This window comes from Dendrobium catenatum, unplaced genomic scaffold (genome assembly GCF_001605985.2).
Source record: "Dendrobium catenatum unplaced genomic scaffold, ASM160598v2 fragScaff_scaffold_1391, whole genome shotgun sequence".
Lineage (NCBI taxonomy): Eukaryota > Viridiplantae > Streptophyta > Magnoliopsida > Asparagales > Orchidaceae > Dendrobium > Dendrobium catenatum.
The window spans coordinates 644,579-671,316 of record NW_021319853.1 but is presented as its reverse complement, the minus strand read 5'-3'; the positions used below and the strand labels follow the sequence as shown (position 1 = coordinate 671,316).

Sequence of the window (26,738 nt, the reverse complement as noted above, 5' to 3'; positions counted from 1 at the left end):
ATTTATAGTTTCTACAATTGTTTCTATTTTATACATGTTTTCTTTTGAAGACTATTATAGATGAGACAATAGAAAATTCTAATACATGAATTGATATAGAAATTGTATAGTTGAAATTGATGAAATACTTTATGCATATGGAAGTTTAAAAATATGTGAAAGAAAATATATGTAAAGAAAATGGAAGGTAAAGTTGAAATGCATATATGATACGTATATACATATAAAAATGCAGATACATAAATGTTAAGGAAAATGATATAATATCAAATGAAACGAAGGGAAAAGGAATATCAAATGAAACAAAAGGAAAAAGGATATACATGAAAGTACAGAAGTCACCTCCGTATGGTACTTGCTGGGGAAGCAATGTCCTCGTGCATGATAAAAGGGAATGGAAATGAAAATGGAAAAGAAAATGGAAATGGAAATGAAAATAGATGTACCTTTGATACATTTAGACGGTGCTCCTGTACAATTAAATGGAAAAAGGAATGTATATTAAAGTAAATCTTTTAAGTATGTAAACGAAGATGTTATAATATGCATAAAAGACTGTATGACATAAAATAAATAGAAATTAAATAAAAGTATGCCACTTGTTAAATGAATAGACATACAAAAGAAATTAATTATACTGTAATTTATATGTTAATTTTTAATGATTACCCACTAAGTTTACTTAGTAAAATCAAACCATGAAGTGAAATGTTTCAAGTAAGTCTTCAGTGATTTAAAAATGTCTGAAAGAGAAGACTTTGTTTGCAGAAGGCGGTGTGCAAATGACAACAGGTAATTTATTATTTGTGTATTAGTAGCTCTTCAGAAAGATAGAGAAAGTTGTACATTATATTGGTAATGAATTAAATAAATTATTTCTACCGTCTGGCTTTTAGTTCCCACCTCGTTAAATCGAACATCCGGGCCAGGTCGTGATATAAGTGGTATCAGAGCCCGATTAAGATCTGAATCATACTGAAAGAGCATTTAGGATGATTATTAATGATTGAAGATTTAACGTAGAATGAATTATCTTATTGATATATTGATAAGAGGAACCGAAATGATCTTGGAGAAGAGGAAATAGAGGAAGTGAAAAGATCAGTGTCTAATGTTAATGTTAATCCTGGTGCATTGGCAATGATGACAGCTATGACACAATTGATTCAAGACTCAAGGAATCAATCTTCAGGAAGTATCAATTGTGGGGGAATAATTATGGATAAGTATCCGAAATTATTTCAGGATATGAGGCCGCCATTATTCAAGGGAGTTGAGGGACTAGTAGAAGCTGAAAATTGGTTACTAAGAATTGAAAAGATTCTAAGAAATGAATTGTCCAGAGGAGAGAAAAGTTTCTTTAGCAACCTTCGTACTTGATGGAGAAGCTAAAAGGTGGTGAAGAGGTCTCTATCAAGACAAATTTGAAAGAATCCCTAGCATGCAAATTAAGTGGAACGATTTTACTCAGGTATTCAGGGATTGGTTTGTACCTCCTTCTGTGAGGAGGCAAATGCAGGACAAATTTATGAGATTGGAACAAGGAGATAGATCAGTTATGCAATATGAGGCTGAATTTACAACATTAGCCATATATGCTCCTCAATTAGTACATACCATGGAGGATAAATGCCACCGATTCTTAGCTGAATTGAAGGATGCAATTAGACAGCCTCTTGTTCCATTTGGAATTGAAGATTATTAAGTATCAGTGGAAAGGGCTAGGAGGATAGAAGCGGACATGCAAAATACTCAAAGGAGATGCGATTTTCAGAAGAGGAAAAATGGTGAAATTATGGGAGCCCCTCAGGATTCACATAACAAATCTCCTTCACAATGTGAGAAATTTAATTGGAAAAAGACAAAGTCCAGCAGCAGTGACAGTTTAAGTGTGAACAGTTGCAACAAGTGTGAAAGACAGCATAAAGAAAAATGTTTATCTGGTACAAATACTTGCTTCAGTTGCATCAACCGGGTCATATAGCCAAGAATTGTCCTACTTTGGGGCAAAGACCAGTAAGAGAGTCAAAGATAAATACTGGATCTCAAAAGAATGTTGGAAGACTAAGAACAGTGGAATCAACTACTTCTACCTCAGGATCAAGTCAAAGCCGACAAAATACTTTGCCCAGAGTATATGCACTGACTCAGAAGGATGCTAAGGATTCACCTAAAGTAATTACTGGTGATAAAAACGAGAAGTGAATAAATATGTATTATAAAAATATTATTTAAGAAATAATGTATGTTTATGTTTCTTTATGTAACTTTTATAGGTATGGTAATGATGCAAGGAAAGTCTGTACGGATTCATTTTAATACAGGAGCTTCACACTCCTTCATTTCAGAGGAATTTATTAAATCAGTTGAGATGAATGTTTATGAGACAAGTGTAATATTGGAAGTTTTAATGCCAAATGGATCTATTATGAATGTAAATGGTGTATGTCAAGTGATTTGATGTTTCTAATTATTAGATAAAGAAATGGAAAACAATTTATAAAAAAATTGATAAACAAACCTTTTCCTATTTCCTCGTCGTTCCTCCCGCTTGTTGCAACTTCTTCCAAATTTATCACTCTTTGAATGGTAGAAATGAAAAGAAGTTGTTTAATCTTATCTCCAAACACGTTGGTTGCTGAAATTAGCAAAAGAAATCTTCCCCAAGCCCTTCGTGCAATTTCGGTCGTCCGCCCACCGTCTCTGTTTCGCGCGAATAGCCCCCGTACCAACCCTCTGTTGGGTCACGTCTTATTTAGAAGGTTGGCCGGTTCGGTTGAACTGGCCCAACCAAACCGGTTTTTATAATCTCCCTCCCTTAAAAATTTTGTCACCGAAATTAAATCAAGTAAAAGAAAACATACCTTAGTTGAATAAATGGAGATATTGACTTTTCATTTCAGCTTCTTTCTCACAAGTGGCATCCTTTTCTGATCCATACTTCCATAAAATCTTCACAAAAGGTATTGTCTTATGCATCAACTATTTTATATCATAATCCAATATTCGTTCAGGTTCCTTAACATATTTTAAATCAGGCTGCAAGTCAATTGATTTAGACTGAATTCTCTTGGAATCATCTGAGACATACTTCCGGAGTACTGATATATGAAACACATTATGAATTCCTTGCATATGCACTGGTAGATCCAATATTTATGCCATATTTCCAACCCTTTTGATGATTTCATAGAGACCTATGAATCTTATGCTCAATTTTCCCATCTTTCCAAACCTTTAAACACCTTTCATTGGGCTGACTTTCAAGAAAACGAATTCTCCTACTTCAAATTGCACTGGTCGGTGCTTTGCATCATAATACTTCCGTTGCCTATCTTGAACTGCTTTTAGTCTCTCTCTAATCAATCTGATTTTGCTAGTAGCACCATCTATCAGTTTAGTTCCAATTACCATTCTTTCACCAGTTTCTACCCAACACAAGGGTGTTCTACATTTTCTTCCATAAAGAGCCCCGTAGGGTGCCATTCCAATGCTAGCTTGAAAACTGTTATTATAAGCAAATTCAATCAACGATATGTGAGTCTCTCAATTTCCTCCAATATCTAAAACACATAATCTCAATAAATCCTCCAAAGTCTAAATTATCCTTTTTGATTGCCCATCTGTCTGAGGATGAAATGACGTACTAAAAGTCAATCGTATGCCCATAGCTTCCTGACTTTTCTTCCATAATTTAGAAATGAATCGAGCATTTCTGTCTGAAACTTTTCGTCAACATATAATTTTGCCAACTTTTTCAGTGAATTTGTCTGTCTGATAGGCAAGAAATGAGCTGACTTCGTTAATCTGTCAATAACAACCCATATTGCATCTCGACTCTATCTTGACCTGGGTAATCTAACCACAAAATTCATCACAATGTCCTCCCATTTCCACTCAGGTATAGGTAAGGGTTGTAGTTGACCACTTGGCTTTTGATATTCTACTTTGATTATCTGATAGGAAATACATTTTGCTACAAATTCTGTAATATTTCTCTTTAGTCCTGGCCACATAAATAACCCTCTCAATTTATGATACATCTTTATACTGCCTATATGAATTTCATATGTTGAGAGGTAAGCTTCCTGCAATATCTCTTCTCTTAAATTTCCAACATTTGTAATACAGATCCTACCTTTATAATTTAATAATCATTCTCTATCCATACCAAAGTTCTCTAACTGCAATGCTTGCACTTTCTTTATGATGTCTTGAAATTTCTCATCTTGAGACAATGAATTGAGCAATCTTATCTTTCAAAGTAGATTTGATCACCAACTAATTTAAGAACATATCTTTAGTCTCTTTCTAATTGATCACTGAAATATCTAACTTTTCCATATCTCTGATTATATGCTCATGTTGGGTGATTAACCAATTTGTATTTCCAAGAGCTTTTCTGCTAAGTGCATCTGCAACCACATTTGCCTTTTCAAGATGATACTGAATGTCAAAGTCATAATCTTTAATAAGCTCTAACCACATTCTCTACCTCAAATTAAGTTCTTTTTGATTGAAAATATATTTGAGACTTTTATGATCCGTAAACACTTCACATCTAACTCCGTATAAATAACGTCTCCATATTTTTAGTGCAAAAATTACAGCTGCCAATTCTAAATCATGAGTGGGGTAATTCCTTTCATGAATTATTAGTTTCCATGAAGCATAAGCCACCACTCTACCATGCTGCATCAATACACATCTAGGTCCCCTTAAGAAAGCATCACAAAAAATTTGAAACCCTTCTGAACCTGATGGAATTATCAAAATTGAGGCAGTCATTAGACAATTCTTTAACTTCTGGAAAGCTTCTTCACACTCACCACTCCATTCAAATTTTAATGCTTTCTGAGTTAATCTGAATAACCGCATTGCAATCTGAGAAAATCCCTTTACGAACCTCCTGTTATAACCCGTAAGACCCAGAAAACTTCTCACCTCTGTAACTATTGTTGGTTGTGGCCAATCTGAAATAGCTTGAATTTTATTCTGATCAACTGAAATACCTTCACTACTGATCACATGTCCAAGGAAAGTTATACTGTTCAACCAAAATTCACACTTTGAAAATTTTGCATATAACTGATTCTCCTTAAGTGTTTGCAACACTGCCTGCAGATGACTGGAATGGCTTTCTTCATCTCTTGAATAAATCAGGATATCATCAATAAACACAATTACAAATATGTCTAGAAATGGCTTAAAAACTCTGTTAATCAAATTCATAAATATAGCTGGTGCATTTGTCACTCCAAAAGTCATCGCTACAAACTCAAAGTGATCATATCTGATTCTGAAAGCTGTATTTGCTATATCTTCCTCCTTAATCCATAGCTGATGGTATCCAGATCTCAAATCAATTTTTGAGAAAACTGTAGCTCTTAGTTGGTCAAAAAGATCATCTATTCTGGGCAAAGGATATTTATTCTTAACAGTAAGCTTATTCAGTTCCTTATAATCTATGCACATTCTGAAGCTTCCATCTTTCTTTCCAAATAGTACTGGAGCTCCCCATGATGAGGAACTTGGCCTGATAAATCCCTTATCTATCAATTCCTGTAACTAACTTTTCAGCTCATGTAACTCTTTAACTGTCATTCTGTAAGGTGCCCTTGCCACTGGTTCTAAACCCGGTATCAACTCAATAGTGAAATCTATTTCTCTTTCTGATGATAATCCTGACAAATCATCCAAAAATACCTATAGATATTCTTTGATTACAGGTATATCTTTCAATTCTTTAACTTCCTTATTTGTATCATTTACTTGAGCAAGAAAACACTGACATCCTTTGGATATAAATTTGTATGTTTTCATATAAGTGATTATCATTGAAGCAATTCCTCTCTCTCCATAGAATTTCAACTCTTTCTCCCGAGGAATTAAATTTAACAATTTTCCTGTTGCAGTCAATAATCACAAAGTGTTTTGATAACCAATCTATTCCCAATATCATGTTAAATTCTCGTAATGGCAAAACATTCATTGTTGCTTCAAATTCTCTTTCATTTATTTTGAAAGTAAATTTGAGGGAGGAAGAAGAATATATGGATTTTGAGAAAATTCCTATTTGTAAGTAAATTCTCCATGTTATAGCTTTAATTAAATTTTATTAATTAATCATATTTCTTTCATGAAAGTTATATTGTGAAATTTCAGAAATTTTGGAGAGAGAGATCAAGATTATAGAAGTTGATCAACCAAGGATTCAACAAGAAAAGGAAATTTGAGATTCGAGGTTGTACTTTATGTCAAGGACTTGGGAGATTCAAAGTGGGTAATTATACTTGTATAAAATTGTATTATTTATCTTCGTTTCAAATCTGAAATTTATAGTTCCTATAAATGTTTATATTTTATACATGTTTTCTTTTGAAGACTATTATAGATGAGACAATTGAAAATTCTAATACATGAATTGATATAAAAATTGTATTGTTGAAATTGATGAAATACTTTATGAAAGTTTATAAATATGTGAAAGAAAATATATGTAAAGAAAATAAAAGGTAAAGTTGAAATGCATATATGATACATATATACATATAAAAATGCAGATACATAAATGTTAGGAAAAATGATATAATATCAAATGAAACAAAAGGAAAAAGGATATACATGAAAAGTACATGAGTCACCCCTGTATGGTATTGGCTGGGGAAGCAATGTACCTGCCCACGATAAAAGAAAATGGAAATGGAAATGGAAATGGATGTACCTTTGGTATATTTAAACGGTGCTCCTGTACAATTAGATGGGAAAAAGAATGTATATTAAGGTAAATCTTTTAAGTATGTAAATGAAGATGTTATAATGTACATAAAAGACTGTATGAAAAAAAAATGAATAAAAATTAAAGAAAAGTATGTCATTTGTTAAATGAATACATACAAAAGAAATTAATTATATTGTAATTTATATGTTAATTGTTAATGATTACCCACTGAGTTTACTTAGTAAACTCAAACCATGAATTTAAATGTTTCAGGTAAGTCTTCAGTGATTTAAAAATGGTTGAAAAAGAAGACTTTGTTTACAGAAGGCGACGTGCAGATGAAAACAGGTAATTTATTATTTGTATGTTTATATTATGTGTTTTATTATGTGTAAGTTGAGGTGAGTTGGTTGGCTTGTTCTGTTTTTATTACATATTTGTGTGTTTGTTTGTTGTACGTTTATATTATGTGTTTTATTTTATCAAATTTACTTATCTCTGTTGTGAATGGTGATTGTCATATGCATGTTTTCTCTTATGGAGCTTTCCTTGATCATCACTCAAAAATCCTATTTTTGTTCACATCGTACTATATGATTCACTTCGTAATATATGACACACAAATCATCAAATCAGCATTGTTTAGTCAATCCAATAGTTCAAATTAACTCAATTATTGATGTTAAAAAAAAAACTCAATTATTGATGTTCGTACAATAAGGATGTAGGATACACGTGGCAGTGACCGTTGGCGATTCAATTCAACCAGTAGAATATTTAATTCACCATCCTATTGTATGTTCGTAATGTATGATCTATTTGGCCAAAGATCATACAAGCTGACTCCCCAGGACAAAAGATTTAACGAAGATTGCCCAGTACAATTCTAATCATATTGTACGATTTAACCGCCTTTTTCAATTGTTTGGCAGAACGAATTGAATTCCTCTGATCACACTGTACAATTTGCATTGTATTGTACAATTGGCAAAGACCAAGGAGATGAAATTCTAAGATTCTAATCACTTAAATTCTTCTCCTCCAAGCTTTCTATCCTCTGTAATCCATCCTTAGCGTCCCCATGGCTGGTGGCAAGCGATTCCGAGCATTAGTACGAAGTTCCTCTCGTAATCGTGTGGACGATAGATTCCAATTTGTGTAAGACTAGCCAGCATATCATAGGTATAAGGCATCACATATCAACCCTTACAGAATTCTAAATTAAGATATTTTGAACTATCAGGTACTAGATCTTTTCATTGGGACCAGACCACATTATAATTTATCCTTACCCTTGCTTTCCTTTTAATTTTGAAATGTTATTTGAATTCTTCGCATGCCTAAAATACTAAATGCTGATATTACCACTATGCAATCCTTTATCTGTAGGCGTCCCACAGATAATACCTATCAGGATTTTGAGGAACTCCTACATCTCTCTACTACATGAATACAACTCGACATTATTAGCCCTATGAGGGATTATGACTAGACACAAGTTAATCTGGTTAGTAGAAATGCACTGTTCAATCAACACCTGCCCCTTATAAACCCTCTTATCCAAAATGCCCGCATCATCTAGCATGTTCTTAGAATCTCAATATTACCCAAAGATGGAGATAGAGAAAACATTACTCCCATATTATCTGTTGGTACCTATGGTATCATGTTTGTGATAACATTCGATACAGCTAGAATGATTATTAGATACATTGATAACCTGACATCCATTAGAAATCCAGTGGTCCGATGTAGGCAAAACATAGCTCCAGGATACATCATTGTCTATGTCTTAAATGCTAAATATCAGCTCATTTATCCTACACCAACAGACATATTCACTATCTTCTTCACCGACAGTTCCTTTCACCTTTTTAGTAATAGACGCTGTGGGGCACAACCCATCAAGGAGCAAGAGTTTGGTGAAGAAGGAGAAGACCTTCCAACTCCAGAACTGGCACCGGCACAAGCATATAAGCCATAGTTTTATGATGCCCTTGTCGAGAGCTTTGACCGATTGGAGATGCACCTTGAGACTCACATTTATGAGTCTACCTCATGCTGGGAGCAACAGCAGCAGTACGAGGCTGATATGACATGATTTGAAGAGCAGTTTGCTCCACTTCATGGATACTTCCAGCCCACCACCACCTAATCAGGGGCTTTCATATGACTAGTGTTTGTTGTACTTTGTTCTTCTTTTCTACATTGTGCTCTGTCGTAGGTGATATTCATACTTGTGTCCACAGTGATTCGTTGTTCTTTCAATACACTGTTGTTATCCACAAGTATACATTTGCAGGGGACCGCTGTATCCACCACGACCTCTTGAAAATGTTTGTAGAAGACCCATTGCTTCTGCATCATATCCACCCTTACACCAATCTCGGGTGGTTTGATGTCTGGATTTGTTTATGAAGGACGGATCTTTGACTATCTAGTAGTAGTGTTGCCTTCTCAATCAACAGGCATTTGTAGGGAATGTTGTAGGAATTCGTTGCATTTTTTGTTTGCATACATTAAGGTCTTGTAGTATGCTTTAGTCACATTTGTTTACTAAGATCAGTGTATTTCATCTGACGTTGAGTCACTGTTGACCGCACAGATGTCTTGCAGTTTGAATTCCCTCTTGTGTGATTCAAGTTTTGTTCCTTGCATGTGTTTGAATCACAACTTATGATTTTTACATCATGAGTCTTCTTTTGCTTGTGAATGAGTTGTAGTTGTGCTCGTAGGAGTTTGGTATATTGGCCAGTGTTTGCAAAACTGCCTCACTCCAACTTTCCCTTGTTTGTCACATTCATGTTGCTTGTGAGCAAAATAACAATTATGCTTACTAAGGCTTCAACATAGGTCTTTCATCCCTTTGCTGATCTTTGATTGCATGATCAAATTTATTGATCAACATTTATATTTTTAGTATGCTCATACAGTTATTGAATTAGAGTTTGATTCTCGTTCCCTTTGGATTTTATTTTGTTTGAATTTGAACTTTAGAAATCATTTAAATTCTGTTCAGGTCTCTGTTTAAAATTGCGCAATTCCTGGTGAGGCGTACGCCTCTCTGGGAGGCGTCGACGAGCTCGGGAGATCCCGTCGGGGTCGGTTCGCAGAGATAGGAGGAAGGATGCTCGGTTTGCTGGAGTCAGCTATAGGTATGTGTATCGATCTTTCTCTCTCTCTTTCTCTCTCTCTCTCTCGGCCAGAGGAGGTCGGATCTCGGCATAGGAGTGAATAGGAGAGGGAGGAGCTCGGGATCTTGCGTGCGTGAAGGAGAAGTAGCGAATGGGAGAAGTTGTCGAAGCAGAGATCTCGTCTCCTTCTTATAGGCGCAAATAGGAGTGGGATCGAGGCCATCATCGCTGGTTTTACGCAAAAATCCCAGGATGAGACGCAAGCACAGCGGGATTTGCGGGATTTGATCGTAGATCAGAGCAGCTCGCATGATTTCATGCATGATTTCGGGGATCCTTCAACAGTCCGAGGTGTGCATATTTTTTTGTTCTTTCGGTTATTACATATAGGTCAACAACAACAGAAATACATCAAAGATCTTCTAAGAGAAATAGGTAAACTCGCCTGTAAGCCAGCACCAACACCAGTAGAACCTAATCTTAAATTGGGAGAAGCTAAAGAAGATCCAGATGTAGATAAAGGGGCCTACCAGAGACTTGTAGGGAAATTGATCTACCTCTCCCACACTAGACCAGACATAGCATTTGCTGTAAGCCTGGTCAGTCAGTTTATGCAGAATCCAAAGCAGATTCACATGCAAGCGGTAGACAGGATATTGCACTACCTTAAAGGAAGACCAGGAAAAGGAATTCTCTTTAAGAGAGATCATGGAATGACCCTAGAAGTATACACGGATGCTGACTACGCAGGATCACCGGTTGATAGAAGATCTACCTCTGGGTATTGCACATTTCTTGGAGGTAACCTAGTTACATGGAGAAGCAAGAAACAGAATGTGGTGGCAAGATCTAGTGCAGAAGCAGAATATCGAGCTATGGCCTTGGGAATATGTGAGCTACTGTGGATCAAAATAATCCTAGAAGATCTAAAGGTTAAGTGGGATGAGCACATGAAGCTACATTGTGACACCAAGTCAGCAATCAGCATAGCCCACAATCCAATCCAGCATGACAGGACCAAGCACATAGAAGTGGACAGACATTTTATTAAAGAAAAACTAGACAGTGGTCTAGTAAGTGTTGACCATGTATCATCAAAGGATCAACTTGTAGATTTCCTTACTAAAGGATTGGACAGTTCTGTCTTTCTCCGTATGATTGACAAGCTGGGAATGACGGATCCATATTCCCCAGCTTGAGGGGGAGTGTTGAAATCCAGCTGTTGAAATCCAGTCGTTCCCAGTGCAAAGGATCCGACGGACACAAAGATCAATCCGTGGGATACTCTCATGGATCACGCCATAATGAGGGAACAAATTTAGGAAGGATTGTTATGTATTATTTATGTATTAAATTTGTAATTTATTATTTCCTCATTAGGATATCTTGTATAGATCTATAAATAGGGAAGATTGTAATGAATAAGATCAAGCCTTTCCCTCATAAATCTCTAGTTTTAACAAAATCTAATAAAGAAAGGTCATTTCTATTTTTTTTTAACCATGTTTTTTTTAAGTTTGACTCTGCGTTAACATAAGTCAAATCTAATACATCTACTCTCTTAACCGAGTTATCAGAAGACCACTGTTTTATGTGATCAAACCATCTAAGGTGACTCTCTCTAATCTTATCTTTCACTGGAGATATTCTAACCTTTTCATGTATGCTCATTATGTATCTTCTCTCTAAGAGTAAAAGCCACTCATCCACTGGAGCATCCCCATATCTGCAACACTTAACTTAATATTATGCTTCACTCATAAAAAAATAGATAAAATTAATTTTCAGGGATTAGAAAGAAAGAAGAGTAAACCAATGGTGACATGAATAGAAGTTGTGCAAAAATATTTGTTACTTGAAAATAGGTTTAATACTATATGCAACCACGCTCAATAGAATTGAGGATTCATGAAGCCAAGCCTAAGTAGTTGGGTTAAAGTTGAAACTGATGTTGAAGACTTAATAATGGGAGGTGTAATTGCTTAGCTTACCTAGTGACCTTTTTAATTTCTAAAGTGCTAACAGATAAAGGAAGTTAGATAACTTCATTCATGGAGGCACTTTTTAAATGAAGATATAGTCACAATTTCGATAATTTTTAACACTTCTTTCACTCAAATCAGGAAACAAACCATACATTATCAAGCGCTTCCCTCAGGCTAAGTCCACAGTCACGTTAAGGTAGTCTCCATAGGAATGAGATTAATCAGTTTATAAACCAAGATAAATTATTAAACCATCTACTTGAGTAGCATCACAGTAGAAAGGATGCAAAACATATAGTTAAAATACAATCAAGCTAACCCCTAAAAAACAACTGGAGATTTTCAATTTTTATACTGGAAACAAGCAGGTCAATAAGATGACTGCAGTAACACGTACGTCAAAGACATGATAGCTACAAGTAAACCATTTTTTACAACAAGTGACACATATGAGAAAACAAAGAGATATCTAAATAAGTGAAATTTCTGAGCGATTTCCAGTGCTTTCAAAATATCATTTCACGTACGTACATTAAGTATTTTGCAAAAGCTTTTTCCAAGAGAATAACCTGGGAGGTTAGATAAATGTTTGCAGAGCCAGTCTTTGAAATACTGTTAAATGTTTTCAACTGACTACTTCCAAAACATTGAAATCCCCACAAATATATATAGACGCAAAGGCCATAGAAAAGCCTAACAGCTGACAATAATTAAAAAAACGACCACAGCAAAGACAATTTTCTCAAATATAAATTTCACAGCCATGAAGACAGATACATCAGAATCAGAAATAAAAATAAATGATTAAAAATACAAAAAATCAAGATTTATAAAAAACAAATTCATTATATTTTTTGGCTTCATTCTAGCATGAAATACTGCCACTGAAGTTTTAATTTACAACACCGTAAGATATATTGCTAAAGTGACAACCAGCTTTGCCTAGGCTAATTTCCCCAGATTTCATGGTATCAAAACTTACACAAAATTAAGATGAAATAGAAATACTTTACTCAATAATGAAAGAAGAATGATCAAGAAAATGGTAAATAAACAATAGGATATCTTAGTTGTGCATGAAGTTACAACAACAACAACAACAACAACAACAACAATAACAACTTTTTATCCTACTAAGTGGGGTCAACTATAACAACAACAATAACATCAAGCCTTTATCCCACTACGTGGGGTCAGCTACATGAATACTTTTTCTCCATTGTGTCCTATTAAAAGTCAAATTCTCATTTAAATCTAATAAAGAAAGGTCATTCCTAATATTTTCTAACCAAGTCTTTTTAGGTCTACCCCTACCTTTCTTAACATAAGTCAAATCTAATACATCTACTCTCCTAACCGGGTCATCGGAAGGCCGCCGTTTTATGTGACCAAACCATCTAAGGCGACTCTCTCTAATCTTATCTTCTACTGGAGCTACTCCAACCTTTTCACGTATATGCTCATTTCGTATCCTATCTCTAAGGGTAAAGCCACTCAACCACCTGAGCATTTTCATCTCTGTCAAACTTAACTTAGTATTATGCTTCTCTTCTAAAGGCCAACATTCAGCACCATAAAGCATTGCAGGCCTCACCACCATCTTATAGAATTTCCTTTATTCTTAAAAATAGGAATTAACACACTCATTCCCCACTTATCTGGCATCTTTTTAGTCTTCAAAATAGTATTAAAAAGTTTAGTAAGCCAAGAAATTCCTTCATCTCCTAAGCATTTCCACACCTCTATTGGAATATCATCAGGTCCAACAGCTTTTCCACCCTTCATTTTCTTTAAAGCCTCTCTAATTTTAGTTTTACAACTATATGAATCTTTTTTCTCCATTTTGTTTTGTTAAAAGTAAAATACTCAATAAAATCTAATAAAATAAGACCATTTCTAATATTTTCTAACTTTTTTTTTAGGTTTACCTCTACCTTTCTTAGCATGGACCGGATCTAATACATTTATTCTCCTAGCAGGGTTATCGGAAGGCCAACATTTTGTGACCAAACCATCTAAGATAGCTCTCTAATCTTATATGCCATTAAAGCTACTCCAACCTTTTCATGTATATACTCATTTTACACTCTATCTCTAAGTGTAAAGCCATTCATCTACCTGAGCATGCTCATCTCTGCAAAATTTAACTTAATTTTATGTTTCTCTTTTAATGGCCAACAATTTACACTATAAAGCATTGTAGGTCTCACTAACATTATATAATTTTTGCTTAAGTTGAGGGGTACTTTCTAAAACACAACAAGCCCGATGCATTCCTCCACTTCAAACATCCAACTTGAATTCTACTAAGAATATTCTCATGTATTTCAACAACACTTTGAACAATAGAGATCCGAGATATCTAAAACGAGCAATCTTTTTAATGGCTAAATCATTCAATATCACAATCCCACCACTAGATCTATTACTACTAAAACTATACTAAATGTATTCCATTTTAGATCTACTCAAATAAAAAACTTCTAGAATCTAGAATTGACCTCCATAACTTTTTCATCAACAACCTTTCTGTAAAACCCGCAAATCTTTATATTGATGTTTCATTTTGGAGTTATATTAATTGTCTTGTAATGATTCTTTTATCTTCTTTATGTCCGATCTCTGTTCCCGCCTCGCACTTGCGAGCTAACCGGGCCGGGTCGTGACACTTTCTAGTCTTATCAACAAGAAGAATATCATCAACAAAAAGCACCAAGGTACAACCTCTTGCAAATGTCTAATAAGAACATTCATTACTAAAGCAAAAAGATATGGGCTTAAAGCTAATCCTTCATGTAAACCAACTGAAATAGAAAAATATTGTTCAAACCACATAGTATTTGAACACATGGTGGCACTGTGTATGTTGTTATAGCTACTAAATTCAAATAAACTGTACGGTGACACTGTGTATCTACTTGGACCTATCAGATTTTAAGCCTGAGTTTGTGTTAATTAAATTAGTCTTACTCAATTTTTATGTATAGGACATCATCTTTAGATGACGAGGTATTATGGTTCTTAGGTAAAAATGTCCATGAGACTATGACAAATATTTATATATAGCAAATCAAGAATTATAATTATGATGATTGATGATCAAACAAAATAATGGTGCCACTATTTGGTATCTCCCTACGGATAAATTCCCCCGATCTCCTAACCATGAGGATTTTTCTCTTTTACCTTTTTCTCCTTCCCCTTTTGCTTCACAAATCCAATCTAGATTGTGATAATCATGCCTTCAGAATTTTATGTTATTTTTAATGGCAATTAATTATTTTTGATATTCTTCACCAATTTTAGTCCCAAAACCTTCTGCCTCAACCTCCAGCGGTCACCCCACCTATCTCCACCACTCAATTAGATTAGTAGCAACAAGCTCTACAAATAAAGGAAATGTAGGTAAATAATAAAAATTTAAATTTTAAATACTTGAATGTTAAAAAATATTTTTAAATTTAAACTTGAAATTCTGAAAGAAAAAGTGGAATTTTCAAATTTCAATTCTAATATGAATTTCAAGTTCTTTTTTTTTTTGAAAAAGAGAGAGATTAGTATTTGAAATGGCCAGGCACTATATTGGACTCCGTGCATAGTAAAGGCCTAAATGGCATCATTATGGCCATTTACTTGATTTTTAAAATCAGATTTCTGCACATAATTCATATATAATATGAATGCTTTAAATAATTCAATGAACCAAAGAAAATAACTGCAGTATCAAGTAATGCCAATCTCTGTTAAATGATCAATGTAGAAGAAAATGGAAACGATGATACGTTGAACAATGTACATCAGACTTTTACTAGGGCAAACTGACCAAAAAAAATTGTTTCGTTACCTAAGAAATGGAATCACCCATTACAAAGTCGCATTTTTATGGGAAATAAAAGCAAAAGGATAAATAATTACATTTGCTTAAATCTTAAATACCTAGCTTCAAGAAGGTCATGAGAAAAAATACAGAAGTTTTCATGGTTTATATGCGTGCCCTATTCTGATACCATCTGCCAACCTTAGATGTTTTTCACTGGCTTTGTGAACTTCATGATTTTGAGCTTGCAGGAAAAAATAAATGGTGCAAGTTGCAAACAAAATCAATGGTAGAAGTTGCAGTCAAAGATACTCTCAACTTATAATAACTTAATTTCTTTCCTTTAATGAAAAAAAATGCATTCGTTCTATAAATATTCTTCTGTGGTACCTACGTTCGCTCCAGGGCTCTGAATCTAGCATGAAAATCTGTAGGAACACATTGAACTTCAATCACTGTAATGTCCCCTTCCTTCTGCAGCCAAACATGGTCAGCAAGTTTAGCATGTTAGCACCATGAGAATTATGACTAATTTAACCCAAGTTAAAATGACAATCTAGAAACATTGCAATGAAATAACGACATTTGCAACCATTATTTTGGAAGTAATACAAGTTTTGCATTTGAATATAAACAACTGCTTGGGATTTTACTCGAACAACATCCCAGCAGGGATCAATGGCATGCTAGATGAAAGCAACAATATGCTATGAAAGCTGACATCTTTGGGAATTACTTCAGTTGCCTATTTTTCTCCAGGAATTGATTTAAAAGTTCTCGGAATTTCCATCAAACCTTGAAATCCAGCACCCTTGGAATCCACCACCTAAAAGTTTAGGACAGCAGCCAACACTTCTCCAGATCCTGGGGCAGAGAGAGATCATTCTGATAGGAAATACTTAAGTTCGCAAGTAATCCAAGAGGAAATACTTGAGTTCACAAGCAATCCTAGCAATAATTTATAAAAACAGCGGAAACCATGAGATAATCTCAATGAAATCAATCCAAAACAATAGATTTAAATAGTGGATTCAAAGCAAAAACAAACACAAAGCAAGATACAATTGATCCTTAATTCGAGAGAAGGATCATTCCCTCCCAATCTCTAGACGATGAGTTTAGAGCCCAAGATGCCAAAGAAACTTCAAGAGAAAAAAAAAATCAATCAAAGCATAATCCCTTAACCCTAAAACACCTCATGCTATTGAATACATAAACCTTCTAAATCAAATCTCCCTCCAAAACCCTAGCCGCCCCCTCCTTTCTTGTTTTGAATTCAATTTGAATAGTCGGACCCGCTATTGTGGGCGGCAAAGGAAGAGGAGGCGGTACTAGCTCGCCTCCTATAGACCAAAACCGACCCATCCAGGGCCGGTTCAAGATTTGAGGAGGATTGGGCCGGTTCAGAAGGAACCAGCCTAACAATATCGCCTTCCCAAAGAATCACCTTGTCCTCAAGGTGAAAACTAGGAAACTGATGTTTCACCCTCTCGTATGGCTCCCATGTGGCATTGTAGTCAGGAAGATTCACTTGATCAACACTTCCTTAGTTCCATCTTCTTTCTGGCGAACCCCCATCAACTCTAAGGGTTCCAGAATCACCTCTAAATCCTCAGTAAAAGTCACCGGTAACTCCGAGCTGGCTGTATATGTCACGACCTAGAATTTTGCGCTCTAATTTTTCAAAATTATCTCCATCGAAACCCGACATCCTCGAATTTCCCACTTAAAACTCGTCGCGACGCTTTGAAAAGCGTGCGAGGTCTAAAACGACGTTTTGCGGGTTTTACAGTATAATCTCCAATAGCCTTTCTCAACTGAGATACATCGAAAACCATATGTATAGTCGCCGTTGGTGGTAGTTTTAGCCGATATGTTACCGCTCCAATCTTCTCCAATACTTCATAAGGTCCAAAGTACCTTAGAGCAAGCTTCTCATTCCTCCTGTTGGCGACTATCTTCAGTCTGTATGGTCAGAGCTTCAAGAACACCCTTTCCCCTACTTCGAACTGGGGGTCCTTCCTATACCCACCAGCATGTTTCTTCATAATCTGTTGAGCCCTCAGTAGATGTCTCTTCAACTCCTATAACACTCTGTCCCTCTCCTCCAAGTATTCTTCCACTGAATAAATTGGAGTTTTGCTACTCCCACAGTGCACTAATTGAAGAGGATCTCTTCCATACAACACCTTGAATGGGGTCATCTGAGAAGCAGAATGATAATAGGTGTTGTACCAATACTTCGCCCATGATAGCCACTTGGCCCATAGCTTGGGTGTCTCCGACACAAAGCATCTCAGGTAAGTCTCCAAGCTCCTGTTGACCATTTTTGTTTGGTCATCCGTCTGTGGGTGGTAGGCGGAGTTCTTCTTCAGAACTGTCTAGTGTAATATGAATAACTCCCTCAAAAAATGATTGAGGAACACCTTATCTCTATCTGATACTATCGCCTATGGTACTCCATGCAATCTAACCACCTCTCTGATGAAAGCTGAAGCCACTGTCACCACGGTGCATGGATGCCGGAGGGGAATGAAATGAGCATACTTGCTCAATCTGTCAAGGTTTGATGCCAGAATCACCGTGAAGCCTTCTAAATGGAGCAACCCATCTATGAAGTCTATGGATATCTCCTCCCATGATCCGGTAAAGCCAACGGCTGTAGTAGTCCTCTTGGTGACATAGCCAGGTGTTTGTTCCTCAGATAGACCTCACACCTGGCCACCATCTCCTCAATATATCTATACATCCCCTTCCAGTATAGCTCTGAGGCTAGCCTCATGTATGTCTTTTGCACCCCTGAATGACCCCCAACAACGCTCCCATGAAACTCCGGGAGTAAGTGTGGAATGTGGATTGAGGTCCGGGGCATCACAACCTCCCCTGATACAGCAATCTGTACCCCTCCAATGAGTACCCTGGATGGCTACCCCATTCCCTCAGTAAATCTATCATGATCTTTCCCAACTCCTCATCCCTAGCACTCTCCTCTTTGATGGTCTCCCAATCTAGCCTCAAAGGAATCGATATTGCAACTGTATACAGCCCCCCCATACAACTAGACAAGGCATCTGCTGCCTTATTCTCCACTCCTGGCCTGTACTGGATTTCAAAACCATACCCCAGCAATTTGGATGGCCACCTCTGATGTTCCCCAGTCATCATTTGCTGCTCCAACAAGTACTTCAGGTTGCTCTGGTCGATTCTGACAATAAAATACCTACCTAACAAGTAGGGTCGCCACTTTTGGATAGCTAAGACAATGCCCATCAACTCCTCATAAATTGATTTCATCTTGACTCTGGCTGTCAACACCTGGCTGAAGTAGGTAATGGGTCGACGATTCTGCAAGAATACTACCCCTAGTCCATAACCTAAAGCATCTGTCTCCACTATGAGGGCCCGAGTGAAGTCTGGTGAATATGCATTTGATAGAATATGCATTTGATAGCCTAAGGATTAAGTTTACCATTATTTGAGAATGTACATATGCAGAGCATTTGAATGCTTATAGGAAATACACAAAAATAACAACAACAAGCTTGTATCTAACTATGTGAGGTAGGCTACATGAAGACATAATTCTAGCATTTAGATAAAGCTTAGGAGAACATGATTTGGACTTTTGTAGTTAAGCATATGAGAAGCCATTGAAGTTATGAGATATCATATTATCAAGACAACATCCTCCCATAACTATTGGTGAGCTTGTGCAATGAACATGATTGACTTGATAGTCTCAAGAAGATGTCGGTTTTTCCTTCGAGCTATATAATATAGTTGAGGTGTGTCAACAAGAGCATTAATGAATTATCTCCTAACTCTATAGATAATCATTGAGGATAGAGAAAAAGTGTTATTTTACATTGTCATATTTTAAACTTTTTTTTAATTGAATTTGAATCATAGAGTAGAAAATTTTAAGGATTTGACAAATCTCATTCATAAGGCATATCCCTACGACTAGTGTGATTATCAACAAAGAAGTTAAACTAATGATTCTCAATCAAATTTTAAATTTTGGATGGCCCCACATAGCAAAGTGAATCGAGGAGAAAGTGTGATTTTTTATAGGATAAGCAAATTTAAGAATTTTTTTATATGTTTAAGAATTGACAAACTTCATATGAGAAACTTTTTAAAATTTTATTTATAAATAATAACTGAAAGTGTATTTCAAGATACGCTAAGTTTGGATGACCTAACTGTCATAACCCAACTCGAACAATACAGGTCCTATCGTATTGAGCTATGATAGGCAACCCCAAGATTGAATATTGGAATGTTTCATATTCTCTTTCAATATTCATTTTTTTATAAACAAAAGACTATGAGCATATACGTGAAAATGTTGGAGTAACTCCAGTGGAAGATAAGATTAGAGAGAGTCGCCCTAAATGGCTTGGTCACATCAAATGGAGGCCTTCCGATGACCCGGTTAGGAAAGTTGAGGTATTAGAATTGACTTATGTTAAGAAAGACAGATGTAGACCTAAAAAGACTTGATTAGAAAATATTAGAAATAATATTTTTTTATTAGATTTAAATGAAAATTTGATTTTTAATTGGACACAATGACAAAAAAGGATTCATGTAACCGACCCCACATAGTGGGACAAAGGCTTGATGTTGTTGTTTGTTGTTGATACTACAGACTATAGAGCTACTAAAAATCCACATACTGAAAAAAAACTCATCCACAAGATTTCTTTCATTTCATCAAAATATATAAACACTATAGTACATAGCTATAAACAAAAGCTATATAACTGAACAATAAACTAGCCATGATCATACAAAAAAAAAAAAAAAAAAAAAATCTATAAACTCAAATCTGATACTGAACTGCTAATCAACAGTCTCATTCCCCTTCTCAGATCCTGAAAATCATAAGAAAAATCACAGTGAGTTCAACAACACAGTAATCCACACAAACCGATCTAAATTTTCTAATTTTTTATTAAATCCAAGTTAAATGCCTCTCCATAATCTAGAGGTAAAACTATCAATCTCGATCAGATATAATCACCTACACTGTGCAATCTGATAATATCTTTGAGATATATGTGTATTAACCTGTCTACTGGATCAGTTTGTCGGATTATAATAAAATGAGCAGACTTCGTCAGTCAATCGACCATAACCCAGATAGTATAATATCTTTTCCTTGATCAGAAAAAATCCATAGCAAAATCCATCATTTCCTCTTCCTATTTCCACTCCGAAATAGGTAACAACAGTCAAAGGTCAGTCGGTCGCTGATGCTATGCCTTTACAAACTAACCGGCTTCATAATTCAAAACAAACTCTGCTATATCTTTTTTTAATCCAGGACACCAAAACATACCCTTCAAATCTTCATACATATTGCTACTCCATGGATAAATAGTATAGTCTGAATAGTGAGCCCAATATGGAATCTCCCAGCTCAGATCTTCAAAAATAGGAACACACAATGTATATTTGTAGAAAATAATACCAGAATCAGAAATTGTAATTCAAATTTCATACCAGATATGATCTTATCAATCAATTTCGAATACTTTGTATCTAACTTCTGAGATTCCTAAATCTTTTCTTGCAGAAAAGACTGAATACTCATTTGAGCTACCATATCAGAATCCCAAACAGAAGAAGAAATCACCACCAGTTCTAATATCTCCAAATCCCATATCGAATACTCATCAAAAGTAAGTTGTATATATGATAATAAAGAAGACATCCTGCTAAGAGCGTTTGCCACAACATTAGCCTTGTAGGTATATATTGAATAGTCAAATCATAATATTTGATAAGCTAAAACTATCTCATTTGCCTTAGGTTCAGATCCTTCTAAGTAAATATATATTTTAAACTCTGATGATTAGTACAAATCTCACACCTGTCCTGCTCCCTTGAATCAGTTTCAAAAAGGTCTGATGCATCTGTTAACATGTAGAAGTTGGTACAAACCAGGCTCGAAAGACATCAGAGAACTCCTCCCAGGTAATTAGAGAATTAATTTCTCTTGAAATTTCTCCTACTGACCCATCCACTAACGCTTTGCATCACTATCTAATAGAAAGACTGTTAACGATATTTTCCTCTGGAGGATACAACATACCGTCAAATGTCTTCTCGAGCCTCAACCAATCCTTTGCTTCTCTAGTCTCAACAGTACCCTCAAACCTCAGAGACCTCAATCATAGAAACATTTTGTAGATGTTTATCTACCTCATCAGATCTCACAACAGAAACCCTACTCTGTGCCTCACCCATCATCTGGGATATCAGACTAGCAAACAGCAAAATTATATCAAAACCAACTATCGAAGCAATATTATATACAGAAGCTGCTTGACTGTTACTATGCCCGTTTTTCATATTTGAGTATGGCGGATGCATAATCACATAGAATATACAACTGAACATACATGCACATGAAACAAACAATAATAAACATGTAGATAGACTTAACACTACCCATTTAACTAACAGATCACTTTATATACCTCTATTTTTTTATCTATTCCAAAACTATTACTCTGATACAATAAAAGCTTGTCATAATCCAACCCGATCAGGACATGTCCCATCATGTTGAGCTATAATAGGCAAACCCCAAGATCTAGTTTTAAGTCTATCTAAACCGATCTAAAATTTTAAATTCTTTTATTAAATATTTTGCTGAATATTTAAAAGCATTAAAATGTTGTATAATAAATCATTGTACTAAGAAATGTAATAAGAGCGTAGCAGATATCCAATTATTTAAATAACAATACTAAGCAGATAAATAAATTACAATTCAAATCATAGAACAGTTTCTATCACATTTTCCGGACCTAGACAGAATCTTAAAGGATTCTGATCTCTTATGAATCTATTTTGTGCTTGTAGCACCAGAACATAGTTATTGCCACAAGAACATATTTTATGAGCACCAAAATATTCCTTGGTATAGATAGAATCTCAAAAGATTCTTACCCTCATATCTCCCAATAGATATAATTTAATCACATTTGTACATATATCATCATATTATAGCAAATAAAGCAAAATTGAGCATATGTCATAATTGCATAATTTTCTATAATGATAGAAGAAAACAAAAATCCTACTAAGCAAAAATACAGATTTTCAGTGAATAACAAAATTACTAGAGATGATGTAAAATAATGTTTTAAGACTTTTATCTAACTACAACACTATTTTTCATAGTCCAAATAATTTTCTATTCAATAGAAACCCCAAAAATTTCAAAACCCCCAATTTAAATTTTCTAGAAAATATTTAAAATGTTCATAATCTTATTCTTTATAACATATAAAATGTTACACAGAGAAAATTGTACCAGTGCAAAGTTATCCCCATTTTTTTGATAATGGAAATAAAATTTTGATCGAAAAATTCAATTAAATTTATATATTTTGGAAAATTGAGATAAACATAATATGACCTACCTCAATACAAACCAAATTTTCAACTAGGCTGACAGAAAAAAACAACTCAAAGACTTCTAAAAACGGGCTTCTACTTTCTTTCTACTTTCTTTTTCTCTTTTTTTTTTGTTTTTTTCCTCTGTTGACACTCTATTAATGAATAGAGGGATTAAAAATGTCTTTTTAGAAAACATTTAGTGGAAATTTATTTTTATAAAAAAATTTAATTACTCTAATTATTTAATTTTTTTAATGCAAAATTCATCTAAATTCTTTTATATCATCAAATTCGGGAATATAAAAATTATAGAAAAAATAGTCATAAATTAGCTAAGCATGTCCAAAACACTCAAGTAAAATCGGTTTGCAAAACAAATACCTAATGGTCACAAAATCCCCACTTGTACCGAGAAATGTCAATTTCTTTAAGAATTTCACCCAAGTCCAAAAATTATGAAAAAAATAGTAAAACTAAAGCACAATAATATCTATGTTATGGCGAAGATGGTTTGTAATTTGTCCTTATAATGACTCCTAAAATAATTTTTTACTGCTGTAGATCAAAATACACTTTAAAAAAACTAAGAGTTATCACACTAACAAATAGTGACACTACATGATATCAATATCTTTATCAGAATAAAAGCATAACAGAAGATTTATTTTATACTAATTATATGACTCAGACCTTGAGAGCCCATTTTATGTAGCATAATCAACCTTAAGAAAATAAAGTGCCGAACATAACTTAGCACAAACATTAGTCAACCTTGAATCCAAGGAAATTTACCATCGCAATTTTGTTAACAGTAAAATTTATTGATAGACAAACGGTTGCAATCAAGATTTGGCGCTAATAAGATTGAACTGAGAATTAATCTAAGATAGAAACCCAATTCAACTAACTTTAGTTAGAAAGCCACGCAATAATCTAACTATCAGCCACTTATTGCAAGATTTATTATTTTCTGAATTGAGATATTACCCGTCAAATTATCAGAGGCAGCCAACATTTGGTTTACCTGTTTTGGGTTTCATTAAGGAGCTACCATCTGAGCCAATCCCATTAAAAACTTTAAGCAACTATTTCTTCTTGATGTTTTGCTTGTATAGTATTTAATCTTAGAGACACGTCCACTTGCACACTTCAAATATATCGAGTTGTGGTCAATAGCATATGGGGAAATTGTAGTCATAAATAACAAAGCATTTTTCCAGCGAAAGCTTGAGAAGATACTTCCAAAATAAATAATTTTAATTTATTTGTAGAACTGGAATAACTTTCTATGTCAGCATGCCAAATCTCTTTTGTCTAGTTGTATGTAATTCTGTTTAGCGTTGTGCAACTGGAGACTACAAATTTTTTAGCTAATTATCTTCTTGTACCTATGTGAGGTCTAGATTGTTAGTTCTCAACTTCTTTTCCTTCAATTTTTATTTCCCAAGTACCGGTTGGTGTTCATATGTGATTGAATATTTATAAATCGAGTCTTGTCTGATTTTTGTAATTATGGCATGAGTTTCCAATTGCATGTGCTATGTTTTTAATGATTGTAAATTTTTATGCAATATTTCTATTAGAAGGCTATTAAATTGGTACGAATTGTGTATTTTCCAATGTTAAAACAAAGTGGCAAAAGGTTATATAAAAATAATTTTGTGACAAAGAATTTGATCTTGTTTATGAAATTTTAAGTATATCATCCCAGAACTGCATTTAAAAATCTTATAACCTAGTTGGTCTCACATCTGATTTGATATCAGAGCTTAAGATTGTACATCAATGCCAGTTAAAAATTGAACATAAGAATTAGGTTGGGAAGGAAGATGAATTTGTAGATAAGACACTACCTAGATATTTCGCCCTCATTTTGCGAGGACTTTATGATCTGAGTTTTGGTTTCCTATAGGCGCAAGCCCCCATAGTTAATTACCCCTCCTGATAACAAGAGAGAACTTTTGATTAAGGCTAATCGTCAATCAGATACGTAGAGAATACATATTAATTGGCATATAGTAGCAGTATGGGTGTAAGAATTTGGAAATGTGAAGATTTTATATTTAAAATTGGAAATTACATCATCTTGCATTTAAAGCAGATGGTGGGGGAATGAATGATGGACCTGATCAAGATCCCATGGTTTTATCATCCCGGGCCATCGTAGTTCCTAGTTTACTTAGTCAGAGGAGGTAGTCGACCCAACCTGACAGAAGGATCCTTGTTGGCAGCCATGGGTTACTTCGTCCAAGGGTACCTTGTAGACCTGGGGTGGGTGTTTGTCAAAGGGGACAAATTTGAATCCACTTTAGCTTACAGAGGGCTTTCTGCCCTATCGATCATATCCTATTGATTCATATCTCAAGGATTTAATGTCATTAAGGAACGTATTGGCTCTGGCCATAACCAGTATTCCATGGTACCATTTGGAAGCAAAACCACTCGGTTCAGAGGACACCGTGTCATAACCATTTATCCTTCGGAGCCATTTGGCTGCAAAATCAGCGGTCAGAGGACACGTATCACGTCCTTACTAACAAGAGAGTGTTTGAGAATGGATCCTAATGATATTTTCGACTAGCATCAGCTCTATGTGAGCTGAAGTAAATTTTAATTTATCCACCCCAGCAAATTGTTACGGAAGGTGGATGAATTTTGTGCTTTAAGTGTTTGATGGTTTGATTTCAATTTTAAACATTTGAATTTTTGGGATTTTTGGATGACATTTTGAAATATTTAAAATTAGTTCCTCCAGTTGAGATCTGCATTCAACACGGTCATCATCGGGGTGTTTGGGGTTATTTCCATTTACGGATTAAACCTTGTCGACTCTGTTAAGCTAACGACAGAGGATCGGGTTTCGTAGGCTTTATGCCTTTATTAGTGAATTATCATTGATATAGGCTTAGGCCTAATATGGATGTATTAAGAAAAATATACCGGTCACCACAATCGTATATTTGTTTAATGGTTCGAACCCTGTCGACTCCTATTGATCCGCATAAAAAGATCGGGTTCGAACTTGAATTCAATTATTGACTCGCACAGCAACCTTAGACATCACGTGTGTACTTATAACATGCTCGTCGGGGCCCATGCAAGTATTTGGGGGTATTTTATAATCATTTGTTGAACCTTGTCGACTCCTATTTACGTGCTTAAGAGGATCATGTTCAAATTTATTGACCTGCGCAGTATCCCTAGACGTTACGGGTGTACCTATGTGCATAGAAACTACGGAGCATGTGTAGAGGATATTTTGCAATATTTATAAATGTCTTCTGTCCGCTTGTATGAATGTTGCGGATCTGGTGGCGTGGCGTAGCAGCTTATGAATTGAGTTATTTGCTGCTTTATACAGGTAGACTGTCGTGCACTACTTATCTCTTTCTACAGTTGGATTATAGTGCACTAACAAATCCCTTGCTTTACATTTGTAGATGCTTGTAGATAGCTTGTTGTATGCATGATGAGTTTTCCACTGTAACTCGTAAGCACTTGCACTTGATATAGTCACTTTGTATCATGCTTGTGGACAATAGATTGGGTGTACCACAGGTCTCCTACAGTGGCTTGTCGGAGCTTGTATTTGTCATACCCTTCTGTATTTGCTCGTGTGTGGTATGTAAGATTGTTGACATTAGTATAAAATCTATAAGAAA

The 26,738-nt window shown here is 35.0% G+C and overlaps 1 protein-coding gene across 5 annotated transcripts in view; it reads right to left on the bottom strand.

Moving 5' to 3' along the window:
* LOC110094718 (tRNA pseudouridine synthase A) overlaps window positions 1–16,917 on the bottom strand; it is a 34,512-nt gene extending 17,595 nt beyond the window's left edge. The window contains exons 1-3 of one of the 5 annotated variants that reach the window (XM_028699781.1): window positions 16,453–16,917; window positions 16,052–16,131; window positions 6,625–6,748 (exon numbers count right to left, since the gene is read on the bottom strand). In XM_028699781.1, the coding sequence (XP_028555614.1) occupies window positions 6,625–6,748; window positions 16,052–16,079 (152 nt within the window). In that variant the 5' untranslated portion in view covers window positions 16,080–16,131; window positions 16,453–16,917. Of the gene's footprint in view, window positions 1–6,624; window positions 6,749–16,047; window positions 16,132–16,452 lie in introns of those variants that run through there. The other 4 variants (XM_028699780.1, XM_028699779.1, XM_028699782.1 and 1 more) reach the window with 4 other exon arrangements.
* Window positions 16,918–26,738: the final 9,821 nt, after the last annotated feature.